Source organism: Oryctolagus cuniculus, chromosome 5 (assembly GCF_964237555.1).
Source record: "Oryctolagus cuniculus chromosome 5, mOryCun1.1, whole genome shotgun sequence".
Lineage (NCBI taxonomy): Eukaryota > Metazoa > Chordata > Mammalia > Lagomorpha > Leporidae > Oryctolagus > Oryctolagus cuniculus.
Window position 1 is genome coordinate 76,566,627 of NC_091436.1, and position 26,356 is coordinate 76,592,982.

At 39.3% G+C, this 26,356-nt stretch overlaps 1 protein-coding gene and 1 long non-coding RNA gene across 14 annotated transcripts in view; one reads left to right on the forward strand and one right to left on the reverse strand.

Annotated features, from left to right (window-relative positions):
- Window positions 1-12,511, reverse strand: part of MANEA (mannosidase endo-alpha) — a 41,100-nt gene extending 28,589 nt beyond the window's left edge. The window contains exons 1-6 of one of the 12 annotated variants that reach the window (XM_070073770.1): window positions 12,371-12,484; window positions 9,147-9,254; window positions 6,351-6,610; window positions 4,895-5,155; window positions 1,339-1,464; window positions 333-911 (exon numbers count right to left, since the gene is read on the reverse strand). In XM_070073770.1, the coding sequence (XP_069929871.1) occupies window positions 333-873 (541 nt within the window). In that variant the 5' untranslated portion in view covers window positions 874-911; window positions 1,339-1,464; window positions 4,895-5,155; ... (1 more) ...; window positions 9,147-9,254; window positions 12,371-12,484. Of the gene's footprint in view, window positions 1-332; window positions 912-1,338; window positions 1,468-4,894; window positions 5,550-6,350; window positions 6,611-9,146; window positions 9,255-12,370 lie in introns of those variants that run through there. The other 11 variants (XM_070073769.1, XM_070073768.1, XM_070073771.1 and 8 more) reach the window with 11 other exon arrangements.
- LOC138849632 (uncharacterized) lies at window positions 12,371-22,171 on the forward strand. 2 transcript variants are annotated; one of them, XR_011388614.1, is made up of 3 exons: window positions 12,371-12,691; window positions 21,717-21,786; window positions 21,925-22,171. It is a non-coding gene; the product is annotated as an uncharacterized lncRNA (long non-coding RNA). The 2 variants fall into 2 exon arrangements; XR_011388613.1 differs by having other exon boundaries at window positions 12,529-12,691; window positions 21,717-22,171.
- The last annotated feature ends 4,185 nt before the right edge of the window (window positions 22,172-26,356 follow it).

Sequence of the window (26,356 nt, forward strand, 5' to 3'; positions counted from 1 at the left end):
CAAATACAAACCTTTAGCTATATAAAGTGGGAGAATTTATTATATATTATGTAATTCATACTTTAATACAACTGAGAAAGAAATTCAAAATCAATAAAAATAATATTTTCAGAAATGTCCCTCAAATTTAGTAATTAAACAAAATACAGTAATGGTACTATTAAAACGTGATTGCTTGGATGTTTAAGGGCACATACACAGCCTAATTTGGAGATTTTAACAATCTGAAGACTAGTTAGTAATTTTATGTTCCACATAATGTTACACAAAGTTACTGATACACTTACAGGCATGCATACACACAACACAGATACATAAAATGAAATAGTTACCAATTGAAGCTGAGCGCATTTGTTTCATGTGAGTTTCTATGACAGAAGGATCCCGAGAGCTGTAACTTCCCAACTCAGGATAAAAGCTGGAGCCAATGTCATCTGGAGGGCTGTGTCTCCCTTGTGGATAATTCTTGGCTATTCTAGGGTCCCAGTGTTCCAAGACTGGATGGTTCCAATGTATATATTTACCATCAAACTGTGGATTTCCATACCAACTGTAATAAAATACATGTAAATAATAATTCAGAGGTGGCAGTTCTTCCAAGTTTAGTTCAGAGGCTTTAGAAGGTTTCACAGTGATTTCAACATTTTTATTCTTGGTATTTACTTCACTGTTGATTCTGTTACTCTTTTGGTAATCAGAATTTTTTCCCAAATGAATAGTTCGTTGATGAAGTTCTGGAAGAAGGTCCAGTCCAAAAGGAGCTCCAAAACCAGCTGTAGTTGGTCTCAGCATTTTTAAACCCATCATCAGAGAGAAAATAAATAGAATAAAAAGTGACAAAATGATGCAAGTCCTTCTCCGAAACTTTGCCATGATGACATACTTTAAACTCCAAAACAGTAAACGTTTTGCTGCAATTTATTGAAAAAAAAAAATACAATTAGTAGGTGTCATTAATAATGTTTTCCAATGCATTCAAAATGAAAAATAAAAACCATACTTTATTACCTTAAAAAAGGAGTACAATCTGATATCAATTCTACCATCAAATATCGAAATCTGTAAAAGAACCTATATACATCTGAACTAAATAGTAGCACTGATTTAGATATATAATTTCCATGCAAATTATATTTGGTCAGTAAGCCTTTTGGAAATTTTATTTAAGAAACAATATATTTTCAACATTTTAACAGATTTTGTACATAGTGAATCAATATACAAAGGGAATATTTTATGCATATAGACTAAAATTTTCTAAACTAAGTATAAAATTAAAAAATCATAGTTAATAACAGGAAATACTAGTGGCAGACACTGATTAAGTGATTAACCTCCCTTTTAAGATGCTCACATCCTCATATCAGAGTCCCTAGGTTCAAGTCTTGGCTCTGCTTCTGATTCTAGCTTCTTGCTAATGCACACAATCACAGGCAGGAGGGGATGTCTTGAGTAGGTGAGGCCCTGCTTTCGAAACAAGAGACTTGATTAAGTTTCAGGCTCCAGGTATCAGCCTGGTCTAGATATGGTTGTTGCTAGCATTTAGTGAGTGAACCAACTGATGGAAGATCTTTGTCTGTCTGCTGGTCTTTCTGTCTTCTGAATAAAATAAAAATAATTGTTTTTTAATAAAAAATAAATACTTAGCAGTATATTAAAATCTAGTCATAATTTTCAAAAACTTTTAATTAAAATAACAATTTCACAAGAAATGAGTAATTTTAAATTGTTTTAAAATGGAATAGAATTAGAAAAATTTTAAAAAATAATAGAGAAAAAATATAATTACACTAGATATTCCTAATTTATTTATTTATTTTTGTTCATGATAGTCATTACTGGAGGTGTTTACAGAAAACCCTTTATTCCAATACGAATTTAGGCATAAGAAAGTTGTTTCTTGTGAACTCCTTGTAGAACTTTTGTTTTAAAAAAGTCATAAAACTGAGTCTGAGAAGGTATTAAAAATATAATTCTAACTTTGAAAATACTGAATGTTAAAAATTAACTTATAAGTTCTAAAATGATGTCATTGTATGTATTCTTAAGTTTGAATAAGTATTTTTGTACATACACATACTATTGGTGTTTACTCACATATCTATAAATATATACATTATATGAATAAAAATATTTAAGTCTCTTTAGGTAGAAATGTCTTATTAGGTAATTGCTGAAAAGTTGACATAAACTATTTTATAAAATATGACCTTTGTGATATACTATTATCTAAACTAACCCTGATAATAAGGTAAACATGTAAAATTCCCTACAAACTCCTGCTTCTCTTTATGTGAAAGTACTACTATTATCAACCATATTTATTTATTTTATTTATCTCAGAGACAGACACAAAGAAGAAAGACAAGAGCTGTCACCTGTGGTTCACTCTACAAATGCTCAAAACAGCCAGGGTTAGGTGGGGCTAAAGTTGGGAAATGAGAACTCAACCCAAGTCTTCTATAGGAGTACCAAGGGTCCAAGTACTTGATCATCAATGCTGCCTCCCAGCATCTTCATTAGCAGCAACAACAATCAGGATCTAGAGCTGGTATCAAACCCCAGTACTCAGATATGGGACGTGTGCCTTAACTGCCATCTAAACCGCCAATGACCACCCCAAGAATATTTCTTTTGAGCTAAAATCATAGAGCTTATTTTTAATACCCACCTTGTTTAATTATAAATACAACTACACCTAAAGAATAAATAATAATCAAAATGACACAGTTTTCTTACCACACAAGCACATCTAACAAATATTAATTTTACTTTGTCTGTTTCAAAATTTTATGTCAAAAGGTAAAAAGGAATTTCAAAAAGGTCATAGAAAACTGGAATTCAAGGGTAAATTTATCCTGAGGCAAGGATTTTTTGAAATGCACATACAGCTTTTTCTTTTTTTTTTTTTTTTTTTGACAGCCAGAGTTAGACAGTGAGAGAGAGACAAAGAGAAAAGTCTTTCTTTCGTTGGTTCACCCCCCAACTGACCCCTATGGCCGGCACACTGTGCCGATCCGAAGCCAGGAACCAGGTGCTTCCTCCTGGTCTCCCATGTGGGTGCACGGCCCAAGGACCTGGGCCATCCTCCACTACCTTCCCGGGCCACAGCAGAGAGCTGGACTGGAAGAGGAGCAACTGGGACAGAACCGGCGCCCCAACCAGGACTAGAACCCGGAGTGCCAGAGTCACAGGCGGAGGATTAGCCTAGTGAGCAGAGGCGCCGGCCAGCTTTTTCATAATATGTAATTTTCATGAACTCTTTGATGACTCCACATAGGCATGAATTTTGGTATTTTGCACCAAAAATAAACTTACCTCTTAATTCCATTTTCCACATTTAAGTACCTTTATACATATTTCAATGTGTTTACTACATTTATATAAATGTTTGCATATATGTGTGCACATACACTCCAATACACATATGTACATGCATATGCAAATATATACATACATTAATGTTAATATGCACTGTTGTATAGATACATGAATGCTATAAATATATTTATTTATAAATATCTGTAAACATAATTAAATGTAGATAAAAATCCATAAAACTCTAGAGAAACTATATTGATTACAAAACTTTTCTGACCCTTTACCTGGTATCTTCCCTTTTACCTAAGGCTGTACTCGTATCACATCAGTTCCCTCTTTCTCTCACATAAAACTATAAAAATTGACTCTCAGCAAAGGAATAGGTAAACTATCTGAGTTTTTCTTTTTTTAATAACTATGTTAGTTCACCAGTATAATAAAAAATCCTTTCATGTCAAATATTTTCCATCCTAAAATCTGAAAATAAAATTACCAAAGGAAAGATTTATGTTGTTTTTAAGACTCGAATTTAGGTAGGGATAACCTCCCATAAGATTGATATTTCAATAGAACAATTACATTTATACACTGTGACTACAAACGAAGGTGGGCTTGTTAATTAAGAAAATAAGATAGGGGGCCAGCTTTGTGGTGCAGAACGTTAGGCCATAGCCTATGACACTGGCATCCCATATGGGTGCCAGTTTGTGTCCCAGCTCCTTCATTTCCAATCCAGCTCCCTATTCTGCACCAGGGAAAGTAGCAGAGGATGACCCAAGTAATCGAGCCCCTGAACCCATGTGAGAGACCCAGATAAAGTTTCTGACTCCTAGTGTGGGGGCTTAGCCCAGCCCTGACTGCTGCAGCCATCTGGAGAGTGAACCAACTGATGGAAGATCTCTGTCTCTGTCTCTCTCTCTCTCTGTAACTCTATCTTTTAAATAAATAAATAAATCTTAAAAAAAAAAAAAAAGACATAGTGGGGCCTGTGCCGTGGCACAGTGGGCAAAGCTGCCGCCTGCAGTGCTGGCATCCCATATGGGCACCAGTTCAAATCCCAGCTGCTCCACTTCTGATCCAGCTCTCTGCTGTGGCCTGGGAAAGCAGTAGAAGATGGCCCAAGTGCTTGGGCGCCCGCACCCACATGGGAGACCCAGAAGTTCCTGACTACTGGCTTCAGATCAGCGCAGCTCTGGTGGTTGCAGCCATCTGGGGAGTGAACCAGCAGATGGAGGACTTCTCTCTATCTCTCTCTGCCTCTACTTCTCTGTAAATCTGCCTTTCAAATATAAATCAATAAATCCTTTTTTTAAAAAAAGAGAGAGCTAAAATAAGCATTATGCTTGTAAAAATTAACATAGTTGACTTTAAGACAAAAGAATCTAAACTATTCCTCTCCAGAGGGAGGACAAAACCAAAAAATCTTTTTATTTTCTCGCAATATCCAAACAATCAAATACACAAAAAGTGAAATATGAAAAATTCAGTTCAATTGAACAACTACATTATGTTAAAAACAAAAAAGACCTTTATACTACGGCTAGCCTTGTGATATAGTGGGTAAAGCCACTACCTGAGAAGCTGGCATCCCATATGGGTACTGGTTCAAGTCTTGGCTGCTTTACTTTCCATCCAGTTCCCTGCTTTTGTGCCTGGGAAAGCAGCAGCAGAAGGACCAAGTGCTTGGGCCCTTAGACCCATAGCAAGACATGGAATAAGTTCCAGGCTCCTGGCTTCGGTCTGGCCCAACACTGGCCATTGTGGACCCCTGGGTTGTGAACCAGCGGATGGAAGATATCTCTCTGTTTCTCCCAGTTTCTCTCTGTAACTTTGCCTTTCAAATAAATAAATACATCTTTTAAAAAAATTTTATGCTGGGTGTCACAAGACATAAACTGATTGGTAAAACTCAGTTCTTATTCTTTAGATATTTAGAAGGGAAAGACAAAACTAAAAACTATAAAACCAAAAACAATTTAAAAACCGGCAGTAGTTCTTATCTGTCAATAATTACTAAAAAAATATATAGAATAAACTCCCTTATCAAAAGTTATAGAATTTCTGAGTGGATAAAAAAAGATTCAACTGCATGTCATAAACAAGAAAGTCCCTTTAGACTTAAGAACATATGTAGACTCAAAGTGAAGTGATAAAACCAGATAGTCCACACAAATTGTAGTACAGAGAGAACAAGATGGATAAATTTATAACAGAAAAAAAAGATTTTAAGTCAAAAACTGTTCACAAGAGACAACTGCCATTATTTAATGAAAAAAAGATAAATTCAACAGAAAGATAAAACAATTTTAAATATATAAACACCCAATAGCAGAGTATCAAAATATATAAAGCAAAAATTGACAAGTCTGAATAGAGAAAGAACAATACAATACTAGGAAATGATTTCAAAAGCTCACTTTCTATAATGATACTTTTAAGGATGTTAAATAAATGGGATAAAGAATACTTTCTTCTGTTAGAACACCAACTAATATATTTATATGGTATAACAGAATCAGAATATTACTATTGTACAACTACCAAAATGCCATGGTCTGAATGAGTCCCCCAAAAGTTACATGTTGTAATGTAATTCTCAATTCAACAGTGGTGAAAAATGTGAACTAATGGGAGAAGTTTGGAGAGCACATGACTGGATTAATGCTGTTATATAAAAACTGTGGGGGGACTGGCATTGTGGCGTAACGGATAAAGCCACTTTACTCATTACACCACAGCACCAGCATCCTACATGTATGCCGGTTCGAGTCCTGCCTTCTCCTCTTCCAATCCAGCTCTCTGCTATGGCCTGGGAAAGCAGCGAAAGATGGCCCAAGTCCTTGGGCCTCAGGACCCATGTGGGAGACCCGAAAGAAGCTCCTGGGTCCTGGCTTCAGATTGGCGAGGCTCCTGCTGTTGCAGCCAACTGAAGAGTGAATCAGCAGATGGAAGACTTTCTCTCTTTCTCTCTGCCTCTCCTTCTTTCTGTATAAGTCTGACTTTTAAATAAGGTCGGCACTGTGGCTCACTTGGTTAATCCTCTGCCTGCGGCACCGGTTTCTAGTCCCAGTTGCTCCTCTTCCAGTTCAGCTCTCTGCTGTGGCCCGGGAAGGCAGTGGAGGATGGCCCAAGTCTTTGGGCCCTGCACCCACATGGGAGACCAGGAGGAAGCACCCAGCTCCTGGCTTCAGATCGGCTCAGCACGCTGGCCGTAGCGGCCATTTGGGGGGTGAACCAATGGAAGGAAGACCTTTCTCTCTAGTTTCTCTCTCTCACTGTCTAACGTTATCTGTCAAATAAAAATAAATAAATAAATCTTTTTAAAAAATGGAGTTTGGGAATAGGTTTGCACTCTTCTGTTCATCTACCACATAAAGATACCACTCCTAATGATATGTATCAGGGCATCATCTTGGGAGTAGAGAGCAGCACCACCCAATAAATAGCACAAGCTGCAAGCTTCTTGATCTTGGACATCCCAAATTCCAGAACTGTGAGATAAATCTCTACTCCTTATAAATTATATAGTATCAGATATTTTGTTATATCAGCAGAAAACCAAAGCAAAGAAGAATAACTGTTAGCGAAGAATCATTAATGAGGGAGAAAGTCTGATTAGAAACAGGATATCCACATATTGGCAAAATATTTCTCCTGAAAAATCTCATTACGGGGGAAATGTAGCAACTTAGTGGATGGAGAACCTACCAAACACCATCTTAAACAAGTGGTCAATACTAATTTCCTCAATTAGTTTTGGATAAACAGATATTATCATGACTCTACAGGATCCAACAAGAGGAAAGACTCACAGCTATATAATTCTTTGAAAAATCAATCCTATTTAATCATGAGGAAACATCAGACAGCCCATGAAACAAAAATACACAACCATACAAATACATGGTACACATACCATCTATGCATACATTCACAGGCACACACAAAAATGCAGAAACATTATAAATAATGTGTTTGGTATTTGAGAATTTCACACTCATAAATTGAATAAATTAGAAAATATTAAAAAATATGTTTGTATTGAACATATACACACTTTTTTCTTGTCATTATTCCCTAAATATACTGTACAAAAACTATTTAAACAGCATTTACTTTGGAGTAGCTATTATAAGCAATCTGAAGATGACTAAAGGCATATAGGAGAATGTTCATGGATTATATGCAAATATTGTGCTTTTTTAAAATAAGGGATTTGAGTTTCCAAAGATTTCTGTATCTGAGTGAACAAATTCTTTATGCTTACTAAGGGATGACTACATTTACAGTGCAACATTTAAGTGTGTGTGAACACATGTATGATAAACATGGAAGGTAAAGTACAGCTATTCGGTAAATCTGCAGAACAGGACAGGAATTGTTGAATTGTTTATACTGCTTTTACAACTTTTCTCTAAATCGAAAATTATTTGAAAAATCATAAAAAAGAATGCTGAGAACTAACGGGAAGACATGAGCTGTTAACTAACACGTTTAATTTTGGGAAGCAGCAACTCATTCAGTACAGTGAGCTCTGAACTGCAAAGCTCCAGTGAGTGGAATCTCTATGTGCGGAATGCGACAGCCCCAAAGCACTGAACAGGAATAATGAGGTGATATAACCATTTTGGCATGCTTCTATAATCCGATATTTTGACATTTCCATGTTTTTGAGATAAGAAATCCTTGCCTTCACTTAAAGTAAGAATTTTGACATGCAGCTGAAGAAAATTGTGGATGTGATACAATATTGAGACAGAAAAGGTTAACTGGGGAAGCCTAAAAAAAAAATCTTTTCTCAGTTTCTTTATGGCATATCCTCACCCCTGGAGCCAGAAAAAGGCTACTTAAAGTTGAGGAAAAAAATGCAAGCTTGAAAATCCTTCACTTAGAAGCTGCAGGTATAGAAATGATAATGGCTGGATGGCCTGTAGGTCAGACAGATCTCAGAAGCACAGAAAGGGCACCTCACCCAATACCTAACTGTGCCTATGAAATATGTAACGAGGGACCTCAGGTCTCTGATCTGCTGGCCAACCCCTGGACTCTTAAGGAGTGTATTTTATTTCCTGCAATAAATTTTCACTGTTACACTTTGAGCCTAGTCCAATCCCTTATAAGAGGTATAAAAGAACCCCAACAATATCAACTATGTTTAAGATATGCAGAAGAAGGAAATAAACATGCAAAATGTTATATCTAGATGAGAAGATAAAGTAACATTTTCTTACATTGTTTAAAAACAGAACAAAAATGATTCACAAAGAAGAAAAGCTGATTTAGAACGGTATTTTGTAAGGATATAATCAATGGTAATAAATGTTGAACAATCAACGGAGAATGGCAGCAATAACTACTGGACTTAGAAATTATTAAGACATTGACTTTTCAGATGTTGACTTCAACTGTGAATCAACTATATAATGAGTGGAAAACAGAGAATACATAATTGAAAGCATGTTGATCTTGAAATCTGAAAATATATGTTCAAATCTGCCACATGGATGCAGTTCAACGATCACTTAAGAGCATAATATCTGCTTTGTCTTCCGCCTGTTATCTGAATCGTGCAATAAAGTTTTTGTGAAAATAACTTGCAAGAATAATGTCTTAGGATTTAAGAATAAATGAGCCGGCGCCGCGGCTCACTAGGCTAATCCTCCACCTAGCGGCGCTGGCACACAGGGTTCTAGTCCCGGTCAGGGCACCAGATTGTGTCCGGGTTGCCCCTCTTCCAGGCCAGCTCTCTGCTGTGGCCAGGGAGTGCAGTGGAGGATGGCCCAAGTGCTTGGGCCCAGCACCCCATGGGAGACCAGGATAAGTACCTGGCTCCTGGCTTCGGATCAGCACGGTGCACTGGCCGTGGCGGCCATTGGAGGGTGAACCAACGGCAAAGGAAGACCTCTGTCTCTCTCTCTCACTGTCCACTCTGCCTGTCAAAAAAACAAAACAAAACAAAACAAAAAAAAGAATAAATGAACAGTGAAGGAATACAGTACACAAGTAATTGAAACTTTTAGATTTGCCAGTTTCATTTTCAGGATGTACAAATGAGTAGAAAACAAAAGCTGTGAATTTACAAAAACTGCTTAATTTTTTTTGTTGCTCTTTCCATGCCCCAAATGTAAATGCAATTTCTTAAGCCAGTCCCTTTCTCTCTTTTTACATCACTTAAAGGGCTTATTATATCATTAATATAGAGGATCCACTGGCTCTATTCCAACTTCTATGTATCAATTAATAATAAAGTCAACTTGATTTAAATAAAGGAAGATCATTCTGATAAAAAGTATGGGCTCTCTCTGCATTCGAATGCCTGAGCTCAAAATTCCAGCTTGGCCTTTTTTTTAGTTATTTGATCTATACAAGTAACCCAATCTTTCTTCACTTCGTTCCCCATCTGTAAAATGAATTGTTACCTCACTCATGGAATATTTTTTTTAGGATAAAATGAGTGGATATTGTAAAACCCTTACAATTATGTCTAGCTTAGCAATTATTTATTATGTTGATGATAATGATTAAAGAGGGGTATCTGGCAAGCAATTCAAGCAACTAAAACCAACACAAGTTTTTCTCCAAATGTCTATCCCCTATATGGCTAACTTCTAAAATATCACTCATTGTCCAAGCCCAAACCAAAATGCTGCTTCCTCTTCCTGATAGTTCTAATGATTAGAGAAAGAAAAGTATTCTTTTCTTTCCCATATTCTATGGGGACAGCATTATCTTCTTTTAAATTGCCATGGATGTTCTATATTTCATCACGTGACATATTTACATGTTATAAAATGTCTTTATCTTGATACCCTATTATAACCCAACATATCTGGTATATAGTCACTAGTTTATACTTAGCAATCATTAATTGGTCAGTGTAAACCATTTAATCTCTGCCCCTTTTGCTTCTGACATTGGTACATATTTGGGCAGTGAGAATATAAACATTCTACTGACAAATACACTTGACATGCTTATAGTGTATATTGAGAATGTTACACAGGAAGAATCAAGATTTGATAATTTAAAAAATCCATTCTAGTAAGAATTATTATCTTCGCCATTTTAAAAATACAGCAATCCCTTAGATTCTTCAATGTCTAATGATTTTGCAATAAAGAGGTGGAGGAACTACTCATTTGGTTTCAACAAAAGGAATAAACCTCAGAAGTCACCCAAGAAAAATAAATTACTACAGGTATATGGATTCCCCTAACAGGAACCTACTAAGGTATCAGCTACTGAAAATCTGTTCTCTTTTAAGGGTAGTTTATATTTCTCACTATTAAGTTAAACACAATTAAGGCTTTTTTGTGGCCCTAATCTTTTGAAATGTTAGCTGACTTTGAAATTTAGTGGTACTAAGAAAATATTGGACATATCTAGCTAGCCAGGAGACAGATCCAGAAGTACTGTGAAAACACCTATTTTAAAACTTTTCTATTGTCATGTAACTCAGAAAAGACAAAATAAATCACACCTCTTAATTAATACAAATTAACTATGCAGCCTCGATGAACTTTTTCTTACTATTCTGTATGAAGTAGCTGGAGATAAATGTAACTAATACCAGACAGCACATCTGCAACTTTCAGAATGTTTGGGTACAAAAGCTGCCTTGCCCAAATCCGTTTTATTTTAAATACTTGGACCCTTTGATTAACAAAACTTCACTTATATGTAACTGAGACATCTTTCCATTGTACTCTTCACAGCACCTATGAAGTAGAATTCTCTTCACGGTGATGACAATGAGTAGTTGATAACTTTTTCAATGCCTCTAGGCTAGCAAGCAGCCCTGCAATCTAAGGTTAAATTACTAGTAAGGGACAGAGAAGCCCCGCTCTAGAACTTGCCCCTGCACTATTCTGCTTTCCCACATGGGATTAGCTAAATCAGAGACCATTCCACAGGGTTTTTGTTGTTCCGTGTGTGTGTGTGTGTGTGTGTGTGTGTGTGAGAGAGAAAGAGAGAGAGAGATTGATGAGAGAGAGAGATGGATGAAATCTGCTGGCATACGGCTATGTTTTCTTTTAAAGATTATGGACTTGGAAAAAAATGGTTAGCTTGTACCCACTCCTTAAACTGCAGCCCCAACAACCCAACAACCGGAAGCCACGTTTTGTGTAAACAGCAACAACTCTAGACATGCTTCCCATGTAAGGTCAGGACAAAACTTGCAGCATCTCGCCGGTGTGACTTACTGTCACCAACACCTGGATCTTAGGCCTTATTTTACTTTCAAACTCCTGCCTCGAACACTCTAAGGCGAACAGCCCACCCTCGTCTCATCTGTCTTTTGCGTTTATATAATGAACACTACTACCCTTTTGTCCCTTTTTAAAGTACTGCCACATTTTCTAACACGTATCCATAGAGTCTCGCAACAACACAGGAAGCGAACTGTCCTGTCTTCCTTCAAGCTGCTCCTTCATAAATCGGAAACTCAGAAGCACCGGTCCCGCAGAGCTGCACCCCAGACTCAGCGGAGCACCCTAACAGGTGAACGGAGGCTCCATCTCCCCTGCGGCCTCGCCATTCCGACCGCCTCTGCCGACGCCCAACGGCGCCGGGACACAGGCGCAGGCCAGCTGCACGCCGCACCGCGGGCCGGCTAGGCCTCACTCCCTCCACGTCCCCGGCCGCCCCAAAGCCCCTCGGAAGCTGGGGCCCAAAGACAAGGCGCAGAAAGACGGCTTCCGGCGGCCCGGAAAATTCCAACCTGATGGGGTGAGGGGGTTAAAGGCCGCAGCGGCTCCCGCTCGGAAGACTAGGGGAGGCTGGCGGGGTAGCAATCAGGGGAAAAGGCAACCCAAACTAAACCCAGTAAGACGTGGGGCTGTGAGTGCCAGGGAGCACCCAGAAAAGGGTCCCGCGGCTCCAGCGCGGCGGCTCGGAGCCGCCCCCCGCCCGAGGGGCGCAGGGTCAAAGGGCGGCGGCAGGCAACCTGCGACCAGATTGGCTGGCGGGCGGGCGCGCAGGCGCTCGCCGCCGACGCCCTGCCCACCATAACCGCGTCTCAGGGGTCCTGAATCCTGCAGCTACTCACCGAAGTGTGGAACGGGCCACCAGCAGACTCTGCCGGAAGCGCAGTTGAGAGTGGAAGTCCCGGCAATTCTGACAGCGGCTCAGCGCGAGCCCGATCAGCCCCGCCTTCCCAGAGGCGCGCGCAGGGCGCTCCGGGACCCACGGGGGCGGGGCGTGGGCGCGTGGGCGGGGCTCCAGCGGTGGGCGGAGCTCAGGGTCTCCGGGCGCAGGACCCGGGGTGCGCAGCCTGAGGGTCGCGGTTAGGAGGGGCAGCGCTCCTCAGGGCTTCGCGTAGGGAGGAGAGAGCGGGGGTCGGCCTGAGTCTCTGATTCTGCAGTTGGAGGTATCACTCCTCTCCTGGAAACTTTCTTCTAAGGCTTCCCTCGGACGGCCTAATTTTTTTAAAATTTTTTTCCTGCGAGGCTACCAGAAGTTGCTTTTAACTCGAGGAGAAAGATTGCTTCCAATTTTTTAAGCTGAGGGACCGAGTTGCCCTTTTTTTAAAAATGGATCTTGGAAGCCTGAGGTAGATAAATGGGACATTTAAAAGTTTCAAATGTGTAAAACCACATTTGTCCTAGAATACATAAGTCATTGAGATGAAAGCAGCCGTGAAATAGGGGTTACAGCAGTCGGACTTCATCTTACATCATCCTGGGAAGCCTAGAGAATTCTGTATTTTGTTTTGGTTCCATAGTGACGAAGTCTTAAAGGCTAGAATTTGATGCGAACAGTTACATAAAGGGCTCCCTTAAAATCTGACTGTTGTCTTTTACTTTCTTCTAAAAAAATTAAGCCAAGATCCATAAAAATCCCCATTTGTTTTTTGAATGAACTTTTCATTAACTTTGAAAATAGAATGTATTAAGGAAATGTATTCTTATTTATAAATGTGTATTTATTCAAGTATTTTGTGTTCTGTACTCTTGTAATTCAATGTTTTAAAGTTTTAAACACCTTGCATTATAGGTCCCTATATCTTAGTGCTAAAATTGAAGGTACCTTTCTTTAAATTACATTTTCTAATTGGTTATTAATGTATAAAAAGGACATCCGTTTTTATATACTGGTCTCATAATGTGAAACTGTGCTTAATTGTTCTTGCATATTTTGTTTATTTATTACATTAAAAATATCCTATAGAGACAATCCTATCATTTGTAAATAAGAAAATCCTTCCCTTTTCTACTTCTAAACCACTTTATTTTCTCTTTGTTATAAACTGGACCTCCAGTACAATGGTTAATGGAAATAGTGATTAAATTCTTATGCCTGACTTCACTGCAGTATGCTCAAGCTTTATCAGGAAAATACAATGATTGCTATGAAGTTTTGCTATCCACTTTATCAAGATTCTCAAGTGTTCTGTTTCTTTTTTTTTTTTTTTTTTGACAGGCAGAGTTAGAGACAGAGAGAAAGGTCTTCCTTCTGTTGGTTCACCCCCCAAATGGCCGCTGTGGCCAGCGCCGCACCAATCCAAAGCCAGGAGCCAGCTGCTTCATTCTGGTCTGCCACGCGGGTGGGGTGCAGGGCCCAAGCACTTGGGCCATCCTCCACTGCCTTCCCGGGCCACAGCAGAGAGCTGGCCTGGAAGAGGGGCAACCGGGACAGAACCTGGCGCCCCAACCAGGGCTAGAACCTGGGGTACCAGCACCCCAGGCAGAGGATTAGCCAAGTGAGCCATGGTGCCAGCCTATTTCTTATTGTTTTTTAAAGATTTATTGTATTTATTTGAAGGACAGTAACAGAGAGAGGTTGAGTCAGAGAGAGAGAGGGCTTCCATCTGCTGGTTCACTCACTCCCCAAATGGCCGCCAACAGCCAGAGCTGAGTTGATCTGAAGCCAGGAGCCAGGAGCTTCTTCTGGGTCTCCCATCTGGGTGCAGGGGCCCAAACACTTGGGTCATCCTCTGCTGCTTTCCCAGGCAGTAGCAGAAAGCTGGATAGGAATTGGAGCAGCCAGGACTCGAACTGGTGCTCAAATGGGATGCCAGCACTGCAGGCCTGGGCTTTAACCTGCTGCGCCAAGCACCAATCCCAAGTGTTCTATTTCTTACTCCTGAATTGTATATATGTGCTTTCGTGTAACGTGACTGTTTAATTAATCAGTTACTTCTTTGACTTTTATTGAGATGGTCAGTGTTTTTGATTCTGTTATACTTATGGAGATTATTAATAGAGTTTCTGATGTTGAATTACAAGGAAGGATTTTTTTTTTTTTTTATTTTAAATACTAGATACTTGGGGCAGACATTTGTCATAGCAGTTAAGATGCCACTCTGGACACTTGCATCTCGGAATGCCTTGATTTGAGTCCCAGCTGCACTCCCAGTTGCAGCCTTCTGCTCATGTACACCTTTGAAGACAGCAGGTGACAGCTGAAGTAGGTGGGTTCCTGCCTTCCATGAGGGATATCTGAATTGAGTCCCTAGCTGTTGGCCTCAACCTAACCCAGCCCCAGCTGTTGCAGGCATTTGGGGTGTGAATCATTACATGGTAGGTCCCTGTATGTCTATCTGTGTTTTTTTACTATCAAATAAGTAAATTTTTCAACAATTTTTTGAAACATTGGTATCATATGACTGTACGTAAAAGCAAATTATAGTAAGTAAATTCTCATTGTATTACCTTCTGTATCTGCAAATTCTTTGCACAGTATTGCTTGTAAAATGAATTGGGATTACAGCTATTATCCCATGCTACAATTCTTGACTATTCTATTCCTGTTCCTGTATTACTGACAAGGAACATTGAGATGACACTCATAGATAAAATTAAGTATTTTCAGTTCCCACGTTACTTTTTTTTCCAAAATGTTTTTATAGAGATTGTTATTTTTCCTTTTATATCCCTGGAATGTGGGGGGAAATATTTTGTTGTGATTAACTTACATTAGCATTCTTAATATTATAATAATAACTTTGAATCAAAAATGCTACATCTTGGGTCTAGCATTGTAGCCACCACCTGTGACACTGTTATCCCTTATTGGCGCTTGTTCATGTCCTGGCTGTTTTGTTTCCATTCTAGCTCCCTCATAACGTACCTGGGAAAGTAGCAGATGATATACCAAGTACTTGAGCCCCTGAAAACCACGTGGGAGACTTAGATGGAATTCCAGGTGGCTTTGTTCTGGCAGCGCCCTGACCATTACAGACATTTAGGGATTGAAGTTGTGGGAGATCTCTTTCTCTTTGTCTCTTCCTTGCTTTCCATTACTCTCCTTTTCAAATAAATGAAAAAATTTAAAAAAAAATGTTAAATCTTGACTTTTTTTCATTAAGCCATGGCCACAATTAACTGCCGAGTGCAATACTCTGTTTATCCCATAGGTTTAAAATTAGTTTCCTGAATGAAAACTGCATGGAATTTAGTGTGTTTTTAAGGAAAGATCAGAAAAATATTGGAGATGAATAAGCGATTACTAAGTTAATAAAAGAGAAGTCCATTTATATGTTTTTATAAATATGTATGTAAAATCGTATAAAATATTTGAAAGGATATTTGCATTGTTACCTGTATCATCTAAGGGAAAAAAAGAATGAAAAAGTTTCTTTTAGACTCTAAATGTATAAAGTTTCTTTGCTTTCCTTTTAGTATCAGCAGAATTTTTAAAGTTAAAAATGGAGCACATGGGACCGATGCGGTACAGTGGGTTAAACCATCACTTGGGTTGCCTGCATCCCATATCAGAGTGCTGGTTGGAGACCTGACTTCTCTGCTTCCAATCCAGCTCCTTGTTAATGCACCCAGGAAAATAGTGGAAGATGGCCAGAGTGCTTGGGCCCCTGCCACCCACGTAGAGGACCCAGATGGAGTTCTGGGCTCCTGACTTTAGGCAGAGCACGGCTTCTGGCTTCTGCCGTTAGAGCCTCTGGGGAGGTAATCAGTGGATAAAAAACCCTCTCCTTCTCTCTTTGTTTCTTTGCCCTCTTTTATCTTTCACTCTGTCTGTTAAAGAAATACACCTTTAATAAAGAGATAAATTTCACAGCACTGGGCGAATATGCCATGTATCTAATAGATGAGTTCCTAGAAGGACAAAGAGCTGCATGTGAATTGATTTTATGTAGCAGATACATACTTAAAGCATGCTGCATCAAGGGTGGTTAATAAAATAACAATCCAGAGAGTGAAGAATGGGGAAAAAAATCACAAGTTTTTCTCGTCAAATTCTTGCCAAGAATGATTCTAACCTTAAACTACTATCAGCTTTTTGTTTCTCCTAATTACCCATTATTACTGTTTATTACAGTTGTATAATCAGCCCTACAGGATGCTTGAAGTTGATCTGATCATGCTAAGAGAAAAGCAGCAGTCAGTTTTGTTCTTTTGTTGTTAGTAATGAAGACTCACTTCTCAGAGCTAAGCCGATACCTGCGCCTTCGGCTATCTTTTGCTTGTCTCCCTTCCAGTGGACTTTACTATCTGGTTCCTGAATCTTTCATGCCTGTTTTGTTTTTTGTTTTTTCCCCTTCTAGCCCTTCAGTTTTGTACACATGTGATGCCAGTTTATACCTTTGCTAATTATTCCTCCCAACTAAGATGAGAATTCCTGTCCATATCCTTTTCACTTGCATTAATAAGAGTTCCTTTTTAAAAAATATTAATTTATTTGAAAGGCAGAGTTACAGAGAGACAAGAGAGACACAGTGAGAGATCTTACATTTGCTGGTCCACTCCAGCTGCAACAGATGGATCTGGGGCAATCCTAAGCTAAGAGCCAGGAGCTTCTTCCACGTCTCCCACATTGAAGGCAGGGACCCAGCCACCTGGGCCATCTTTCCCAGGATGTTAGTATGGAGGTGGATGAGAAGTGGAGAAGCTGGGACTCAAACCAGCACCCATACAGGATGCCAGTGCCACAGGCAGAGGCTTAACCCATTATGGCACAGTGCTGGCCCCTAAGAGTTTCTTTTATAAGCAACAGAAACTGAATCTGGAAAACCTAAACACAGACTATGTGTAAGCTTAAAAAGTAGAGTGCAGCACTAAGATGAAGGTAGGTAACGTAGGCACTGGCAATATCTAGGAACCCAGAGGGACTGAGAATTGGGAAGAAGCCTCATAGATGACTACAAATTAAAGCACTGCTACATCTAGGGCTGTACTGAATTCTCAGCACTGTTGACACCCCAGGGAGGAACTTCTTATCTAGGCTTCAATTAGTTGTACATGTTTGTCAGTATTCAAGTTTTTGGTTGCTGTAATTTGATTAGCCAGACTCTGTGCTGTCTGAATGTTCTTGAAATGGAAGTCAGCCCGTTAGCTTCTTTAATGAAAAATGAAGCAGAAATCACACAATATGGCATTCTTTCAAAACCAGAAGGATTGTTGGAATCCAAGTATCAAAATACAAAACAAATATATAAACAATATAAGCAAAAATAAAACCCAAAACAAAAGTCCAATTATCCATCATAATATGCTTCAATGTACATGTGAAATCTTCTTTATTATTATTCTACTGGCTATTATTTTATTGGTTCAATCCCAGTTACATTTATAAATGATAATATGGAACAGAGCAATATTTTGTTTTTTAAGTAAATTGCTTTTATTATTTAATGCTGTGCTTTTTGGTGGTATAATAGGGTATCTCTTGAGTTTAGGATACAAATAATAGAACTCCCAGAAGTCTCCTGAGTGGAACACCAGAGGTTCCACAAGCTGAGAGCAGATGATTTCAGGCACAAGCGTTCTTTCTTATGCCGATGCTGTCATCCTTTCACTGTACATGCCAAGAGATCCTGAGCACCTACCTGTGTCCTTGCAACAAGGAATCCAGTCTTATATCATCCTACATAAATTCATGAACTGTGACACAGATCAAAGGAGAAACAGGCCTTAGACGGTCACGGATGAAATGTAGGAGCTGTGTAAATTCACAGACCTTGCGGTGGCCATGGGCACTTGGCTGACCCTTTGACTTACTGGTTGATGCTGTTTTAAGAACTGATGCATACCTCTGGACTAAACTCAGCGTAGGTAAATCCCGTCTAAACACACCACACCACTTTAATGAAACTTTTCTTCATTCTTTGATTCAAGTACTCCCAGGTCATGTTACTCTTGAGTACTAGAGATAAGAAATTAGTGTCATCCTTCCTATACTGAACAGGAAGAAAATTCACTCTTAGTTGATTGGTGCTATTGGATCCTAATGTACTAATGACTAGATTTGAGCCATCTCAGCTGAAGGAAGTCCTGGGGTGGCTGGGGCAGAGGCATGTCTGCAATGGAAACTGCCTACAGAGCAATGCAGCACTCCTGAGTGGGAAACGTATTCCACAGGTTAGAACAGAGCACCTCCATGTTTTAAAGAAATGAGCATTCGTGTATTGAGCCTTAGTGTTACACCGTAATCAACTGTGCCTCAATTGTTACACCACTGAAAGTTTGGATGTTACAGAGTTGTTTCCTAAGGTGTTGGGCTTTAAGTTTCTTCAGTCCCACCATGGCATGGCTTCTTTAATCAGACTTACCTACCCTTTTGCCTACCATAGCATCACTCTCTCCTGCCTTGAAAAAAGTGGTAGTTTACAAAGTTAGTAATAGAAAAACCACGCTTTCCTTCTCCAAATAGTTAGTCCCACTACTACTGTCTGTGCAAACAGACTATCTTCTCAATAGTATCTGCTATGAGGTGATTTCTGTGCCTTCATATTCTAAGGACTAGATGGCAAATTATCACATTAAAAGAGGAAAAAAAATACATTCACCTGTAGATAAAATATTCCTCTGTTAGATAACCCAATTAAAAAGCAGGTATATGGGACAACAGCTGTGGTTCAGTGGGTTACACTGCTGCTTTGGATGCATACATTCCCTATCAGAGTGCCAGTTCCAGTGCTAGCTATTCTACTCTGATCCAGCTTCCTGGAGGCAGCAGGTTATAGCTCAAGTACTTGAGTTTCTGCCACCCACCCGGGAGACCTGGATGGAGTGCCTGACTTCCCAGCCTTGGAACTGTTATGGCTATTTAGGGAGTGAAGCAGCAGATTTGGAAGATTCTCTCGCGTGTGCTCGCTCGCTCTCTCTCTCTCACACACACACACACACCTTTCAAATAAATAAATCTTTAAAAAAGCAAATATGTGATGTACACATCTTTTATATCTCCACATAATCACAAGCACTATCAGTGCAGAAACAGAAATTTTCTGATTTGTGACTGCAACATCTGGTATATACTAGATGCTTATAATAGGATGATTAATGACTCCCAAAGATTTCAAGATCTCAATCCTATGAACCTGTGAATGTTATTTTATATGGCAAAAGGAATTTGGCTATGTAATTAAGGACCTTGAGATGAGGATTATTAGGGTGGTCCCAAAATATAATCATAAGTGCTTTTACAAAAAAAAAAAAAAAAAAGAAGAAGGAAAATGGAGCAGGCCATGTGACTGCTGAAACAAAATGCTGTGCTGCTTTGAAGACTGGATAAGGAACCATAAGTAAAGGAAGGCATTCCAGCTCTAGAAATGGAAAAAGTCAATAAAGGATATTTACACTTGAACTTCTGAAGAAAGAATGACACTAACAACACTTCAATTTCAGCCCAGTAAAACCGACCAGACTTCTGATATCCAGAACTACAAGAGAATAAGTGAATATTATTTAAACTACCAAGCTTTTGGTAATTCGCTCCAACAGCCATGGGAACCTGATAGAGAGTCCATCATATGTGGGTTGAATGATGAAGCAGTGGACAGTGGTTAAATAAATGTTACATACATTATCAGATGCTGAGGTTGATCTAAAATTATTATGTGGGAAGAAAGATAATAGATGTACTAGGTTTTCTCCTTGGTTATAGACTTACATGATTATTTGAATGTGAGAGAAGCATTGTCCTGTAACTAGATCTACAGAGTTAAAACTAATCATAAATCTGTAACCTGGGTTTTTATTCAAATTATTCTGGTGGTTTTGGTTCATTGAGATAGAACTTTATGTTGATTTCATGATAATTGGTATGATTTGATTATGCCTTTTTTCACAATTGGCAGCCATCAGCTACTGTAAGGGTATATCAAATCATAAGAAGTTTCCCATTCACCAAGAGATAAAGAGATGTGTATTGTTTCATTTATAGTATCTCCTTACCTTTACTTGGATTGCTTCAATTTTATTTGTGTATGTCTGTATATCAAAAGAGTTTGTAGTCCTTTAAGTTAGACTATTCTTCATTCATGTGTTTATTTTATTACCACCTTATAAAATGTCTTTCAAATGCAAAGTCTTCAGAATTATTAGATTAATGGAATTGAATGTGTCTATTAGCCAAAAATTCACCCTTTACTGACAGTGAGTGTGTACGTGTTTCTATGTGTTTGTGTTTGCATGTATTCATATGTCTGTAATCACTTGGTGGTAACATTTTTTATTTGCTTCTTTCAAAGTAAATATTCTGGGTCTGATGTGTACGCATTTTTTAAAATGAAAAAAGTGGGGCTGGCCTTGTGGAGTAGCAGGTTAAGTTGCCACCTGTGATGTTGTCATCCCATACGGGGGCCTGTTTGTGTCCCAGTGGCTCCTCTTCTGATCCAGCTCCCAGCTAATGTGTCTGGGACAGCAGCAATGCCCCAAGGCTTTGGGCCCCTGCACCCACTAGGGAGACCCAGTAGAAACTACTGGTTCCTGGCTTCTGCCTGGCTCAGTCCAAGCTGCTGTGGCCATTTGAGAGTGAAGCAGCAGGTGGCAAATCTCTCGTTCTGTCTCTCCCTCTCTCTGTAAATCTGCCTTTCAAATAAACAAAAATTTGTGTTTTTTTTTTTTTTTTTAATAAAAAAAAGACAAGTGCTGTGTGGTGGGTTAAGTTGCTGTTTCCAATGCTTGTATCCTATAGTGGAGGACCATTTCAAGTCCCAACTTCTCCAATTCTGTTCCAGCTCTCAATGTTTCTGAAAAATTATTGGAAGAGGGCCCAAGTATATGGACCCGCCACCTGAATGGAAGACCCCAGTGGGCTTTCAGGCCCCTGGCTTTAGTTGGGCCGTACCTGGCCAGGATTGCCATTAGTGGAGTGAAGCAATAGATGGACGAGCTCTCTCTCTCTTTTTCCCTCCCCTTCTATGTCTCTCACTCTGCCTCTCAATTAAATCAATATTTTTTTAAATGAACAAAGCAATAATAAAGATATAACTCATGAAGTTACCTTTTATAATTTCACAGGTGAAAAAATGCATATCTTAACATTTAAATTCCCATATCTCAATAACACTTTATGATTTAACAGAAAAAATAGGATATTTCCAAAATAGTTACTCAAAATGCAGTTTTATATGTACATTTTAGCTACTTTTGTATATTTGTAATTTGTGATTTATGGAATATTCAGCAACAATATTTTTTGTGTTTCAGATAAATTTGTCAAGAGAAGAATAGGAAGAAGTGTCAAGACAGTGAGAAAATACTTCAAAATATTTTTCAGGTGAATTTAACTGCTGTTTCATTGAAGAATTACACAAGGGATTGGCACTGTGGCGCAGGGGGTTACAGCTTCAGCCTGCAGCACTGGCATCCCATATGGGTGCTGGTTCGAGTCCCAGCTGCTCCACTTTTGATCCAGCTCTCTGCTATGGCCTGAGAAAGCAGTAGAAAGATGGCCCAAGTCCTTGTTCCCCTGCGCCCGTGTGGGAGACCTGGAAGAAGCTCCTGGCCCTGGCTTCAGATCAGCTCAGCTCTGGCCATTGCAGTCATTTGGGGAATGAACCAGCGGATGGAAGACCTCTCTTTCTGTCTCTACCTCTCTCTGTAACTCTGTCTTTCAAATAAATAAAATAAATCTTAAAAAAAAAACAAAGAATTACACAAAATGAGGGATTTTTGATTGGGTTTACCAAGAAACAGAATGAGTGGGTTTCACTTTTTCAATTTTGGTTTCCTCTTACATATGTTCAAGTTCCCCAGATAATTCTTGTCCTTCTAATTAATTGGTCCTGTGGTATTTTTGCCCTCCGACCTGATATTTCCTTTGTTTAAGCTCTTACTGCTTCAAGCTCAGTGATATTCCCCTACATATAATAACCTGCATGTCTGAACACTCTTACAAACTGGCATTATTAATGCCCTCTTTGATCATCCTTGTCGTGCATCTTCTGGGACTGTGTTGGAGTATGGCAACACATAGACTTTTAGAAACTAAAGAGACATTAGAGATCAATTAGACAGCGTTTCTGCTGGTAAAATTCTTCCGCAGAACATCAAACAGGTGGTTGCTGTAATTTGATCTGAAACAACCAAGAATGATTAACTGATTCTCACAAAATCAGGCCAAATTGCTGCAGAGTTTTTCTCAAAATAAGTATAAGTGAATTTCCATATTGCTTCCAAATGCTGGTCCTAGTTCCGTTATAGAGCTAAACAAAATATTATAATATATTTTGTGCCAAAAAAAGCCCTACAAGTAAATGAGAATGTGTACTACTTTTCCAAATATTTAGAGATCCCTTTACAAATTTTCTGTGTAAGTTTATGTGTGTCAGTGAGGGTGTAATGAAGGAGCAAGTTGCCAGTGCAGAATGTGCTGTATTTTAAAGGGTATTTTCTGCCAATTCAACAGAGATGGTAGTACACAGAGGAGATAAAAAGCACTAATTATTTACAGCAACCTAACTCTAAATTTCAGGGGAAAAATTCTAGAGAACACAACTAGTAGTGAACACTTCTAGAAATAGAACAGCTAAAACACTGACTGAACTAAAGAAAGCAAGAGAAATGGAGAGATAGAAAGAAAAAATACATTGTTTCAAAAAAGAAGTAGAGAATTTAAAGCCAAATGGCATGGTAAAGAAGATAATACTTGGGTATTATTTTTTATTTAAAGATTTATATTTTTATTTGAAAGGTAGAGTTACAGAGATGAAATAACAGAGAGAGAGAGAGAGATTTTATCTGGTTGGTTCACCCCCTGAATGACCTCAACAGGAACATGGAACTCCATCTAGATTTCCCACATGGGTGGCAGGGGCCCAAGCACTTGGGACATTTATTTGGATTCTTTGTCAGATGCATTATCAGAGAGCTAGATTAAAAGTGGGGTAGCTAGGACTTGAAGGAGCACTCATATGGGGTGGGAGCATTGTATGTAGTAGCTTAACCCACTGCGTCACACTGCCAGCCCCAACTTGGATGTTCTTATCCTAAGTTCTAGCGTTGTAACATTCACCCAGGGAAACCACTCTGCTGTGGTTGGAATTCAATTTATACCTTGAACTCATGTAGCTATTTGAATTTATAACAGCAAATCCTATTGTTGTAAATTAATGGTACTAAGAAAGTAGGAACTTAATCCAATTGTGACATTTAGGAAATGGGCCTAATGGGCAGTCTTCAGGTCACTGGGATTATTCCTTCAAAAGGTAAGTCTTGCAAGACAGTTGGTTAGAAAGGGCTGGATTGGGCCCGGTTGCTTTCTGCTTCCTGGATTATCATATGATCTTTCTTCCACATGGCTGTGCTCTGGCTATATACTTACCTACATCTCTTGGGCCCTACCTTTTCTACTTATAACCCCAGGAGGACTACCTTAGTCATTTTATACCCCCTTTAAAAAGTCAGACTGGAGTTGTCCTCTTTATGACTTAATTCCTTGGCTGTTTCCAACACCCTTAGCATCTTCTGCAAGCGTGATTCTTTTATCAACCTTCAACACCAACCAACAGGGCCCAGGGTCATGTTGTTAGTCCCCTCTCTGCAGGCTCTAGTCCTCAGAGATCTGCTTCAAACTGTCTTTCAGGCACATTTTCAATTACAGGTATTCAAGAGGTGATTGGATGCAAAGTTTAATAAAAGATCAGAATCAGGGTCTCAGAGAACTAGATGTGCAAGCACAGGTAAAAGCATCTACTCCTGTTCTCTGACCACTCACTGCTGTGGGCTTCATGATGCTATGCTCCCATAGCCAAGGAAATTGATGAACATGTCAGGTGGGGAGAGGAAGAAACCTGGGGATGCCCTTGTGTCTTGTCATGTCATTTTAGATGGGGAATATGCCATTTTGACATGCACCCCTTTGGACTAAATCATCAGGCACTGGGATTCTTTGCCCCTCAAACCTTGAAGAAAAAAAATATGTGCTCTATTTCTGTACCATGGTAGGCCAGGACACAAGTTAGAGTGGGGAGACTTGCCCCCGAGAAGGGAGTATTAACTATAAATCCATCCTCCAACTACACCTCTTCTTTCACAGACCAGGAAAATGGTCTGAGATACCTTATTTCCAAGAATTCTTTGCCCTGAGAGATAAGCCAGATGTCAGTAGATCCAGTGCTTTTAAAAACTAAGAGAGGCTTTGGTCAAACGTGCCTCCCTATCCCCTGACTCTGTGGAGGGACAGGCAGTCCTAAAGCATATGTTCATTAATCCATCAGCATCAGTTGTTAGGAGAAATCTTCATAAACAGGCTATGGAATGTGAGAGCACATTAGAAAACCTCCTGAAGTAACCACTTTGGTCTCAAACAGTTGAGACTGGGGGAACCCAACAATGAAAAATAAAGACACAAGGAAAAAACCACAGCTCTGGTAGTGGCCACATGGCCACACTGACTTGGGGGTCCCCTTGGGTCTCCAGAGTGCTATAAATGTGGGGCACTTCAAGAGCAAATCCACATACCTCTTACCAAAGAAAATCCAAAAGGTCCTGTGTTATTTGCAGCAGGGACTACTGGAGAGCTGACTGCCTCCAGACACCAAGGCCTCTGAGGCAGAACACCCCTCCCCCCCTGCTCAGATGACTCAGTAAGACTAGGGGCTACAGTACTCCTCCTTCAAGCTACTACAAACCAGACCATCAGTACTCAAGTGTTCCAGGTGGTCTTAACACTAGATGTGAAGTAAGTAAACCTAAGTAGACAGAGAGTAAGTAGACTTACTCTAGACAGTGGAGCCAAATCTTTTCTGTCCTCTCCAACCCAGGCTTCACCTTTTCACTTGGCATGACTGAGAGGAATCTTAGGAAAGTCCCCAGTCACACCTTTCACCCATTCCCTAACTTTTAACTGGGATGTTAAAAAAAAAAAAAAAAAAAAAAAAAAAAAAAAAAAAAAAAACTGTGAAGTAACTAAGTTTAGATACTATAAAAAAATGCTTTAGTGTTAGAGGACTGTTTCAGGACATGAATTACAAGAACAGTAGGTTGTAAAGTGGAGAAAGTTTTAAGCATGATAATGTATTCTTTTTTAAAGTTTATTTATTCATTTATTTGAAAGAGTTAGAGAGAGAGAGACAGAGAGTAAAGAGAGATCTTCCATCTGCTGATTCAATCCCGAGATGGCTTCATTGGCTGGTTCTGGGCAAGACCAAAGCCAAGTGCAAGGAGCTTCTTCCAGGTCTTCCAATATGGATAGTGGGTGCCCAAGCACTTGGGCCATCTTCTGCTGCTTTTTGCAGCCATTAGTAGAGTGATCGGATCAGAAGTGGAGCAACCAGGACATGAACCGGGATGGCAGCACTGCAAGTGGAAGCATTATCTGCTGTGCCACAATGTTGGCCCCTGAGAATGGATTCATGTTGAGAAAGATTAAGAGAGAAAATTAATGAAATAAGCAAAAAGTATGTTGTGAACGGTTTGTAGAAGTTACATGCTGTGAGAGATTAGGATGGATTCAAGTAGAATGAAATTATCTTAAGGTTAGTTCCTATATCTAAAAAGCCCAGAAAACAAGATTGCCTGATTGTACTGTATTTCACTGTCCTAACTAGTGGGAGTATATGTTGATGTCATGTGTTAACAGTTTTAAAGGAGTCAGCATTATCTGCCTATTTAAAAATATTTGAGTTATCAGTTTAGTGAGATAGAACTCACAATTTTGTTTAAAGCCCTCACAAATAAATTATTACTTTTGTTTTGAGCAAATGTTTTAAACCTTTGACAATAGAATGATGCCAAATTTATGCTGTTTGTACATAAAATTCTAAGGTTTTTAGGAGCCAGGGTCAAGGTTAATATATCACAGTTTCAGAGTTGACCCATCCTCCTTGGTTTTGCACATGTCTTTG